The sequence below is a fragment of the Rhinatrema bivittatum genome, chromosome 5 (assembly GCF_901001135.1).
Source record: "Rhinatrema bivittatum chromosome 5, aRhiBiv1.1, whole genome shotgun sequence".
Classification (NCBI taxonomy): Eukaryota; Metazoa; Chordata; class Amphibia; order Gymnophiona; family Rhinatrematidae; genus Rhinatrema; species Rhinatrema bivittatum.
Window position 1 is genome coordinate 10,006,110 of NC_042619.1, and position 11,837 is coordinate 10,017,946.

The 11,837-nt window shown below is 52.4% G+C and overlaps 1 protein-coding gene across 2 annotated transcripts in view; it reads right to left on the reverse strand.

Moving 5' to 3' along the window:
• Positions 1-8,904, reverse strand: part of LOC115091794 (gastrula zinc finger protein XlCGF26.1-like) — a 33,397-nt gene extending 24,493 nt beyond the window's left edge. For both annotated transcript variants that reach the window (XM_029602006.1, XM_029602007.1), the window contains exon 1: positions 8,771-8,904. In XM_029602006.1, coding sequence (XP_029457866.1) covers positions 8,771-8,794 — 24 coding nt within the window. In that variant the 5' untranslated portion in view covers positions 8,795-8,904. The remainder of the gene's footprint in view (positions 1-8,770) is intronic.
• Positions 8,905-11,837: the final 2,933 nt, after the last annotated feature.

The window sequence follows — 11,837 nt, forward strand, 5'->3', positions numbered from 1 at the left end:
ACCACTATGATCTTGGTGAACGTCCAAGGTGCTGTGGCTAACCCGAAGGGTAGTGCTTGAAACTGGTAGTGACGGTCCAGGATTTTGAAGCGTAGATAGCGCTGGTGTTCCTGATGAATTGGGATGTGTAGGTAGGCTTCCGAAAGGTCCAGGAATGTGAGAAACTCTTCCGGTTGTATCGCCCTTATTACGGAGCGTAGGGTTTCCCTGCGGAAGCAGGGAATCCTTAGGTGGTGGATGACTGACTTGAGGTCCAGGATGGGCCTGAACATCCTCCTCTTTCTTGGGGATGATAAAATAAATTGAATAATGCCCAGTATTTATTTCTTGTGGAGGCACTCGGGTGATGACCTTGAGGGCCAGTAGCCTGGTCCGTGTAGCTTCCACTGCCACCCTCTTGAAGAGGTCGTGGCAGGGGGATTTCACAAACTTGTCCGGAGGGGTTTGCAGGAAATCCAGGTAGTACCCCTCCCGAATGATGGCTAGGACCCACTTGTCCGAAGTTATCTCGACCCATCTGTGGTAGAATAGGGCTAGTCTGCCCCTATGGCTTCGTCCCTTGCAAGGGTCAGCTGAATCTCATTGTGGGGTACGGCTGGGGCCTGCACCCGAGCTGGCTCCCCTCTTGTTGTGCTTGTTCCGAAAGGGCTGGTTCCTGCCTGAAGGTCGGGGCGCTTGATAGTTGTTTCTGTATGGATTGAAGCGCTGAGAGCTTTTGCCCCTGGATGATTGGGGAAAGGGTCGTTGGTTTCTCTTAGTCCTGTCCTCTGGTAGGCGCAGCAATGGGGACTCGCCTCATTTGTTGGCCAGTTTCTCTAGGTCGCTGCCGAACAGGAGGGATCCTTTGAAGGGCACCCTTGTGAGGCGAGTTTTGGAAGATGCGTCGGCTGACCAGCTTCGGAGCCAGAGTTGTCTCCTGGCAGCCACCGCAGATGACACTCTTCTGGCCGCAGTATGCACCAGGTCGGAAGCAGCATCCACAAGGAATGATACTGCTGGTTCCATGGCTTCCCCAGGAGTGTTGCTCTTGGTCTGAGATAGGCAGGCACATGTCACTAGGGTGCAGCAGGCCGCTATTTGTAGGGACATAGCGGCTACGTCGAAAGACTGTTTAAGGATGGATTCCAGATGCCGGTCATGTGCGTCTTTGAGCGCTGCTCCTCCCTCCACTGGGATAGTAGTGCGCGTCGAGCCCGCGCAGACCATTGCATCAACTTTTGGGCATGTCAGGAGGTCTTTGGCCGCAGGGTCCAGAGGGTACATGGCTCCCATAGCCTGTCCCACTTTGAAAGAGGACTCTGGAGCACTAAATTCCAGGTCAATTAGCTGCTGGACGGCTTCTAACAGAGGGAAATGGCGAGAGGTCTGGCGGAGGCCCTCTAGCAGGGAATTCGGCTTAGGCTCCCCCGAAGCACCTGAGCCCGGGATGGCAAGCTCCTTCAGGCTGTGAGTGACCAGATCAGGGAAGCTCATCCTTGGTGAAAAAGCGTCTCATGGTTCGGTGAGGCTCTGTCCCCGGGGGAGGTTCCCCCTCTTCTAGGGGCTCTGCTTCCTCTTCAGAGTAGTCCGTGTCCCCATAGGTGGGGCTTCTGGGTGATGGAAACCTATGTCTAGGCCTCGAGGAGCCTGGGGCCTGCAGGTCTTCTGGCAGCAAGTGTGGCTGATCAGTCAGAGGTTCCGTTTGCATTTGAACAAAGGTATGTAGCCCTTTGAAGAACTCCACCCATGAGATAGACGCTGGATCCAAGCCAAGCGGCGCTGGGTCCCTGGGGGTCCCCGCCTGCGGGGGTGTCCCACTGGGATTTGCTAGGTCCGGGGTACCCACCAAGGAGCTATTACTCGGCCCTGGGTGGGACTGGGCTGGATCTCCCAGGGCCTCCTCGCACTGAGCACACAGGGCGTTGGCCTCCTCGCTTTGTGCGGCTCTGATATGGCATGTTGGGCAGAGGCCTTGAGCCTTTATCTGTGTTTCCGGTGGTGCCATGTTTATCGGCGCGTAAACCCCTTATGTGCTCCGGCGCATCTAAGGTATGTGTGTGGGTTGTGCGCCCAAGTCGTGGTTATGCGCTCAGCCCGGTAGGCGTGCGGCGCGCGTATAACTTATGTGCCCGGCCCTTGTGCATGTAACTTTATGTGCACATGTAATTTGTGCGCCTAGCTAGACTTATGCGCTCGGGCGAACGGAGCGGTGATTAGGGCCAAGATGGCGACGGCGACCACGCGGGCAATATGGCGATCACCTCGGAGGGTCTCCACGTGGGTAGACACTTGAAACTAACCGGGGCCTGGCCCTGCTAGGGCGGATCAACCTGGCGGCACTGGTCCCGGCCGGTGACCTGTGTGACTCCTCGAACCTCGGAGACCGAAGTCGACGCTGAAGATCTCTACCTTACCTTGTCTTCAGCGCTTCCCGGTTTCGTTCCGGGCGGTCTCCGGCTGTGGAGGGAGAGGGCAAATACCTTCACCGCCGTGCTCGAGGGTGCACCCGCTGCCTCTCAGCTGCGCCCGGGATCGGGAGCTTGGTCCCCGCCGCAATTCGGCTGTCAGACCGAGGCTTACCTCCGAAGGGCCACGGAAATCACCTCAGGAAATCTCAACTGGGGGAGGGACCCGAGGGTATCACCGCAGGAGAGCGGGGCTCGCCTTCAGAGGTAGGTTTTCTTCAAATTTTGGGTTTTCTTCTTTGAGTTGGTTCTAACGCTGTGAGAGTGTGCAGATAGTCCCTAACTGCTATGGAGACGGAAAATACTGAAGAGCTGCACTTCCTGCAGGGGAATATGTACTAGGGGCTGACGTCAGATTCAAATCTGATCCGCCTCCAACTGCTATCAGGAGTACACTATACCCATTGGTCCTGAGTCCATCTGCTACACGCTAGGAAAAAGGCCATTGCAGAAAGACTAAATGAATTCTTTGCTTCCCTGTTTACTAATGAGGAAGTTGGGGAGATACCAGTTCCAGAGATGGTTTTCAAGGCTGATGAGTCAGACGAACTGAACCAAATCACTGTGAACCAGGAAGATGTAGTAGGTCAGATTGACAAACTAAAGAGTAGCAAATCACCTGGACCGGATGGTATGCATCCTAGGGTTCTGAAGGAACTAAAAAATGAAATTTCTGATCTATTAGTTAAAATTTGTAACCTATCATTAAAATCATCCATTGTACCTGAAGACTGGAGGGTGGCCAATGTAAAAAAGGGCTCCAGGGGTGATCCAGGTAACTATAGACCAGTGAGCCTGACTTCAGTGCCGGGAAAAATAGTGGAAACTATTCTAAAGATCAAAATCGTAGAGCATATAGAAAGACATGGTTTAATGTAACACAGTCAGCGTTGATTTACCTAAGGCAAGTCTTGCCAAACAAATCTGCTTCATTTTTTTGAAGGGGTTAATAAACATGTGGATAAAGGTGAACCGGTAGATGTAGTGTATTTGGATTTTCAGAAGACGTTTGACAAAGTTCCTCATGAGAGGTTTCTAAGAAAACTAAAAAGTCATGGGATAGGAGGCGATGTCCTTTCCTGGATTGCAAACTGGTTAAAAGTCAGGAAACAGAGAGTAGGATTAAATGGTCAATTTTCTCAGTGGAAAGGGGTAAACAGTGGAGTGCCTCAGGGATCACGAGTGAGGTTATCAAATTTGCGGATGATACAAAATTATTCAGAGTAGTTAAATCACAAATGGATTGTGATACATTACAGGAGTGCTGCGTCTGTCGGTCTCAGATGGCTTCGACCTTTGTGCCTCACCTTTTTCTCTGCTCTCCCCGCTAGCCTTGGGAAGATGGCTACCGCCGCGTCTGCAAGCCGCGCTCCCGGGCGTCCCCGGAACCGCTATGGCAAAGCCTCACGCCATGTTTCTCCTAAGGGCCTCCTAAGGTACGCGTGCACGCGCACACCACCCACGTCTTTATCCATGTCACGGAGGGAACCTCGGGGGTGACGTCACGCCATCCGGGTATTTAGCCTGCCCTTGTTTGCTAGCTCATCGAGTTAGCAAGGATTGGATTCGCTCCGCTCTGAGCTGCTCTGCCGCTTCCGTGCTGCCGCTGGAAGCCCTCTCTTCCCTTCGGGGTTATTCTCTAACCTGGGAACCCGCTCCTCGGGGGCCCTTTGCTTTCTTTCAGGTGCCTTACTGGATCAGGTACTCGCTCCTCGAGGGCCTGCTCTCCCTGCCTCGGTGCCTGGACTCAACCAGTTCTACCTGCTGGAATTGCCACCTATACAGCTACCAACTCAATTTTGCCGGCGTCGGTTATCAAACCTTCTGACAGCCAAGTGCTCAGAAACCGGACGCCGGCAAAATTGGGCGTCTGGTTTTCAACCCGCGAGCCGCAGGCCAAATTAAAAAAAAATTTTTAATTTTTAATTATTTTTAACTTTCGGGACCTCCGACTTAATAGCGCCATGATATTAAATCAGAGGGTGCACAGAAAAGCAGTAAAAACTGCTTTTCTGTGCACTTTCCCGATGCCGGCAGAAATTGACGCCTACCTTTGGGTAGGCGCTAATTTCTGAAAGTTAAATGTGCGGCTTGGCTGCACATTTTACTTACTGAATCGCGCGTCCAACCCCCCCTCCCCGAAACTAATAGCGCCAGCAACATGGGCGCTATTAGTTTCGGGCACAGCAACATGGGCGCTATTAGTTTCAGGCACAGCAACATGGGCGCTATTAGTTTCGGGCACAGCAACATGGGCGCTATTAGTTTCGGGCTTTTTTTCTCATGGGCACAGCAGTGCTAGACGTACGCAGTGCTTTCTCAGTACAGTTTACAATTTATTGAAATTTCTTAAATCGCCAGTTGTGCAAGACTGTAGGCGATGTACAATAAGAACATGCATCCATCTAACATTGCGAGATCGGACCTTCTCAACAGCTGGACCATCGTTCTGGAACTCCATTCCACCTGATCTCCGACAGGAGCCCTGCCTGCCAACTTTTAGAAAAAGGCTCAAGACTTGGCTGTTTAACCAAGCCTTTCCCGACTCCAACTGAATCTCAATTCATCAACATCCACAGTCAGCCATTTCAGAACATTGTAAGTAATTCTCCTCTCTTATGTTAAGTTCCTGTAGTCTTTCCTTCTCTTCCCAGTTTTGATCATCCTTTGTTTATTGTAACTTCAATGTTTCCTCTCACTTGTTCCAGTTCTTTTACTGTTTTCGCCCTCTGTTAATTGTAAAAACCAGCATGATGTGATTGTATCATGAATGCCGGTATAGAACAAATCCTAAATAAACATGCAAATGCATGTTGATGGCCCTATTAGTTATTCCCGCGTGATTCAGTAAGTAAAATGTGCAGCCAAGCCGCACATTTTACTTTCAGAAATTAGCGCCTACAAATGGCGATATTAAGTCAGAGGTCCCAAAAGTTAAAAATAATTTTTAAATCGGCCCGCGGCTCGCGGGTTGAAAACCAGACGCTCAATTTTGCCGGCGTCTGGTTTCCGAACCCTTGGCTGTCAGCGGATTTGAGAACCAATGCCGGCAAAACTTAGCGTTGGCTGTCAAACTCGTTGACAGCCGCCGCTCCTGTCAAAAAAGAGGCGATAGGGACGCGCTAGTGTCCCTAGCGCCTCTTTTTACTGCAGGCCCTAATTTGAATATTTTTTTTTACTGAATCGCGCGCACAGGAGAGAGGGCCCTCTCCTGCTCTCCCGCAACTTTTACTGTTTCGGCCTGATTGTGTAACTACAGCAAGGGTTATTTTTCCCTATATGCAGCACCTTGCACTTGTCCACATTAAATTTCATCTGCCATTTGGATGCCCAATATTCCAGTCTTGCATGGTCCTCCTTGTTGTGGTTATGGGTGTTTGAGTGGATTCTTGGGTGCTGTGGAGATGATTATGCCCACAGGGAGGAGCCTGGGCTCAGTGTGCTGCGGCAGTCAAAAAAGCAAACAGAATGTTGGGAATTATTAGAAAGGGAATGGTGAATAGAACGGAAAATGTCATAATGCCTCTGTATCGCTCCATGGTGAGACCGCACATTGAATACAGTGAACAATTCTGCTCTCTGCATCTCAAAAAAGATATAATTGGGTGGAGAAGGTACAGAGAAGGGCAACCAAAATAAGAAGGGGAATGGAACAGCTCCCCTATGAGGAAAGGCTGAAGAGGTTAGGGCTGTTCAGCTTGGAGAAGAGATGGTTGAGGGGGGATATGAAAGAGGTGTTTAAAATCATGAGAGGTCTAGAATGGGTAGATGTGAATCGGTTATTTACACTTTTGAATAATAGAAGGACTAGGGGGCATTCCATGAAGTTAGCAAGTAGCACATTTACGACTAATCGGAGAAAATTCTTTTTCACTCAACGCACAATAAAGTTCTGGAATTTGTTGCCAGAGGATGTGGTTAGTGCAGTTAGTGTAGCTGGGTTTTAAAAAGAGTTTGAATAAGTTGTTGGAGAAAAAGTCCATTAACTGTTATTAATCAAGTTGTCTTGGGAAATAGCCACTGCTATTAATTGCATCTTAGTGTTTGGGTACCTGCCAGATACTTGTAGCCTGGTTTGGCCTCTGTTGGAAACAGGATGCTGGGCTTGATGGACCCTTGGTCTGACCCAGCATGGCAGGTTCTTATGTTCTAAGACCCCTGGATGTCACGTAAACAAATCCAAATGGATACATTTGCATAAACGTCTGTCTGGATTCTCCCCCACATGATGTCAGAGGGCAGTTTCTGGTCCCCAGGTCTCTCCTTCCAGGGGCAGGGCACAGGTTCAGATTCTGGCACAGGTCTCACAGGTACTGATAACTGCCCGAGGGGGCAAAGTTTAAAGCTGCCCTGCTGACATTCAGCGCTGCTGCCAACACGGAGCAGAGAAAGATCAGCCCACGGTGATCCTGAGCCTGCACCCACAGGAGCAGCAAGGAAACAAGCGCTGGATCCTGAGTAACAATTTCTCACCCAGGGAGCCCAAAGCCCAGCTCTGGTCGGGTGGTATTAAAGCCCGGTCTGCCTCTGCACTGCCTGCAATCTCAAGTGCTGGATCCTTAGTAACAATTTCTCACACAGGGAGCCCAAAGCCCAGCTCTGGTCTGGTGCTATTAAAGCCCGGTCTGCCTCTGCAGTGCCTGTAATCTCAAGTGCTGGATCCCTGAGTAACAATTTCTCACACAGGGAGCCCAAAGCCCAGCTCTGCTCTGGTGCTATTAAAGCCCGGTCTGCCTCTGCAGTGCCTGCAATCTCAAGTGCTGGATCCTGAGTAACAATTTCTCACACAGGGAGCCCAAAGCCCAGCTCTGGTCGGGTGGTATTAAAGCCCGGTCTGCCTCTGCAGTGCCTGCAATCTCAAGTGCTGGATCCTGAGTAACAATTTCTCTCACAGGGAGCCCAAAGCCCAGCTCTGGTCTGGTGCTATTAAAGCCTGGTCTGCCTCTGCAGTGCCTGCAATCTCAAGTGCTGGATCCCTGAGTAACAATTTCTCACACAGGGAGCCCAAAGCCCAGCTCTGCTCTGGTGCTATTAAAGCCCGGTCTGCCTCTGCACTGCCTGCAATCTCAAGTGCTGGATCCCTATGGAACAATTTCTCACACAGGGAGCCCAAAGCCCAGCTCTGGTCTGGTGCTATTAAAGCCCGGTCTGCCTCTGCACTGCCTGCAATCTCAAGTGCTGGATCCTGAGTAACAATTTCTCACACAGGGAGCCCAAAGCCCAGCTCTGGTCTGGTGCTATTAAAGCCCGGTCTGCCTCTGCAGTGCCTGCAATCTCAAGTGCTGGATCCCTGAGTAACAATTTCTCACACAGGGAGCCCAAAGCCCAGCTCTGGTCTGGTGCTATTAAAGCCCGGTCTGCCTCTGCAGTGCCTGCAGTCTCAAGTGCTGGATCCTGAGTAACAATTTCTCACACAGGGAGCCCAAAGCCCAGCTCTGGTCTGGTGCTATTAAAGCCCGGTCTGCCTCTGCAGTGCCTGCAGTCTCAAGTGCTGGATCCTGAGTAACAATTTCTCACACAGGGAGCCCAAAGCCCAGCTCTGGTCTGGTGCTATTAAAGCCCGGTCTGCCTCTGCAGTGCCTGCAATCTCAAGTGCGGGATCCCTGAGTAACAATTTCTCACCCAGGGAGCCCAAAGCCCAGCTCTGGTCTGGTGCTATTAAAGCCCGGTCTGCCTCTGCAGTGCCTGCAATCTCAAGTGCTGGATCCTGAGTAACAATTTCTCTCACAGGGAGCCCAAAGCCCAGCTCTGGTCTGGTGCTATTAAAGCCCGGTCTGCCTCTGCAGTGCCTGCAATCTCAAGTGCTGGATCCCTGAGTAACAATTTCTCACCCAGGGAGCCCAAAGCCCAGCTCTGGTCTGGTGCTATTAAAGCCCGGTCTGCCTCTGCAGTACCTGCAATCTCAAGTGCTGGATCCCTGAGTATCAATTTCTCACACAGGGAGCCCAAAGCCCAGCTCTGGTCTGTGCTATTAAAGCCCGGTCTGCCTCTGCAGTGCCTGCAATCTCAAGTGCTGGATCCTGAGTAACAATTTCTCACCCAGGGAGCCCAAAGCCCAGCTCTGGTCTGGTGCTATTAAAGCCCGGTCTGCCTCTGCACTGCCTGCAATCTCAAGTGCTGGATCCCTGAGTAACAATTTCTCTCACAGGGAGCCCAAAGCCCAGCTCTGGTCTGGTGCTATTAAAGCCCGGTCTGCCTCTGCAGTGCCTGCAATCTCAAGTGCTGGATCCCTGAGTAACAATTTCTCTCACAGGGAGCCCAAAGCCCAGCTCTGGTCTGGTGCTATTAAAGCCCGGTCTGCCTCTGCACTGCCTGCAATCTCCTACCTGAGCAGCAGCTCCTGCAGGCATTCTCCTCTCTCTGGGGGTCCCTGAAGCAGATTAGAAACGCCTTGGGGGCTCCTCTCTTGCAGGAGAGAAAGTCTCTTTCCTCCCTTCCTTGCCGGGCTCTTTCCCTACAACCCTCCCCCTCCTCCTGCCAGCGCTCACTGATGACAGAGGGGGAGGAGAGTGGGGAGGGAGGTGCTCACTGATGACAGAGGGGGAGGAGAGTGGGGAGGAAGGCGGTCACTGATGACAGAGGGGGAGGAGAGTGGGGAGGGAGGCGCTCACTGATGACAGAGGGGGAGGAGAGTGGGGAGGGAGGCGCTCACTGATGACAGAGGGGGAGGAGAGTGGGGAGGGAGGTGCTCACTGATGACAGAGGGGGAGGAGAGTGGGGAGGGAGGTGCTCACTGATGACAGAGGGGGAGGAGAGTGGGGAGGGAGGGGCTCACTGATGACAGAGGGGGAGGAGAGTGGGGAGGGAGGTGCTCACTGATGACAGAGGGGGAGGGGAGTGGGGAGGGAGGGGCAGACTGGGAAGCAGAACAAGCTGGGCTGCTACAGATCCTCCCACAGAAACTATAGGGAGCAGAGACCTCACCTCAGCCCCAAATGCAAACTACAGGGGAGCCTGGCGATTCCTAATCCTTTCAAACCCAAGGCTCCCACATTATTAACAGAAAGGTTGTGAGGCTCCCCAGCATCCACAGAGCAGGCAATGCCAACCCAGAGAGGACTCCTAGGCACAGAAGAAGAGCTGGGGAAACAGTGAAAGCCTCCACCGGTCTCTCTTCCAAACTGTGAAACAAAGGGAAGGTGGCCGGAGACCCACATGGAGCCCCTCAAAGTGGAGCCGCACTCAAGTAACTTCTGAAATTAACTGAGATCCCCCTCTGATGATACAGGAAGCCCAGTGAGATCCCCTCTGATGATGCAGGCAGCCCAGTGAGATCCCCTCTGATGATGCAGGCAGCCCAGTGAGATCCCCTCTGATGATACAGGAAGCCCAGTGAGATCCCCTCTGATGATGGAGGTAGCCCAGTGAGATCCCCTCTGATGATACAGGAAGCCCAGTGAGATCCCCTCTGATGAGGGAGGCAGCCCAGTGAGATCCCCCTCTGATGATGGAGGCAGCCCAGTGAGATCCCCCTCTGATGATGGAGGAAGCCCAGTGAGATCCCCTCTGATGATGGAGGGAGCCCAGTGAGATCCCCTCTGATGATACAGGAAGCCCAGTGAGATCCCCTCTGATGAGGGAGGCAGCCCAGTGAGATCCCCCTCTGATGATGCAGGAAGCCCAGTGAGATCCCCTCTGATGATGCAGGAAGCCCAGTGAGATCCCCTCTGATGATACAGGAAGCCCAGTGAGATCCCCTCTGATGAGGGAGGCAGCCCAGTGAGATCCCCTCTGATGATGCAGGAAGCCCAGTGAGATCCCCTCTGATGATACAGGAAGCCCAGTGAGATCCCCCTCTGATGAGGGAGGCAGCCCAGTGAGATCCCCTCTGATGATGCAGGAAGCCCAGTGAGATCCCCTCTGATGATACAGGAAGCCCAGTGAGATCCCCTCTGATGAGGGAGGCAGCCCAGTGAGATCCCCCTCTGATGATACAGGAAGCCCAGTGAGATCCCCCTCTGATGATGGAGGCAGCCCAGTGAGATCCCCCTCTGATGATGCAGGAAGCCCAGTGAGATCCCCCTCTGATGATGGAGGCAGCCCAGTGAGATCCCCTCTGATGAGGGAGGCAGCCCAGTGAGATCCCGCTCTGATGAGGGAGGCAGCCCAGTGAGATCCCCTCTGATGAGGGAGGCAGCCCAGTGAGATCCCCTCTGATGATGCAGGAAGCCCAGTGAGATCCCCCTCTGATGATGCAGGAAGCCCAGTGAGATCCCCTCTGATGATGCAGGAAGCCCAGTGAGATCCCCTCTGATGAGGGAGGCAGCCCAGTGAGATCCCCCTCTGATGAGGGAGGCAGTCCTGTGAGATCCCCTCTGATGATGCAGGCAGCCCAGTGAGATCCCCTCTGATGATGCAGGAAGCCCAGTGAGATCCCCCTGTGATGATACAGGAAGCCCAGTGAGATCCCCCTCTGATGATGCAGGAAGCCCAGTGAGATCCCCTCTGATGATGCAGGAAGCCCAGTGAGATCCCCTCTGATGAGGGAGGTAGCCCAGTGAGATCCCCTCTGATGATGCAGGAAGCCCAGTGAGATCCCCTCTGATGATGCAGGCAGCCCAGTGAGATCCCCTCTGATGATGCAGGAAGCCCAGTAAGATCCCCTCTGATGATGCAGGCAGCCCAGTAAGATCCCCCTCTGATGATACAGGAAGCCCAGTGAGATCCCCTCTGATGATGCAGGAAGCCCAGTGAGATCCCCCTCTGATGAGGGAGGCAGCCGGTGGGTCCTCGTCCCAAGATGAGGCCAGATGGGAGCTGATTCTACCCCCACCCCTCCTGTGACAGTGACCCTCCCGCTATGGTGGCAAAGGTGACTATAAAACGGTAGGGTTTCCGATGTTAAGGACAAGAAAGGGGAGCTAGAATAGGGAATTCCCCTTCCTTCTGCCTCTCCTAACAGAGTAGGGGTCCGAACCCACACCTGCCCAGCGTAAGGAGGGAAGGCAGAACCCAAGGAGAGATATCAGATGGAATCAGAAATGATTTAGAATACGAATTTAAGAGAAGTTTTCAAACATTTATTCTAGCAATGAAACTTTCTTAATTAAATATCAAACATCCCAGATGACCAAGCTCTAAAAAAAGCCAGAGAACTTGCCGACTTTTTCGACAACAAAATCACAGCCCTCGTAACCCCCCTCAAAGGGCCAACACCGCAAGCAAGCTTCGCAAGCAACCACAGCCAACAATCAGATACAGCAACCGCTTCTCAACCCAACACACACACAGCATTGCTCGAATCTCTTGAACCCACATCCACCTTAGAAATAGCAAATATCATTAAGAAGATAAAACCGTCCTCTCACCCCTTAGACCATATACCATCAAACTTGCTGAGTTCTATCCATGACATCATTGCCAAGCCAGTTGCCGATATCATTAATTGCTCTC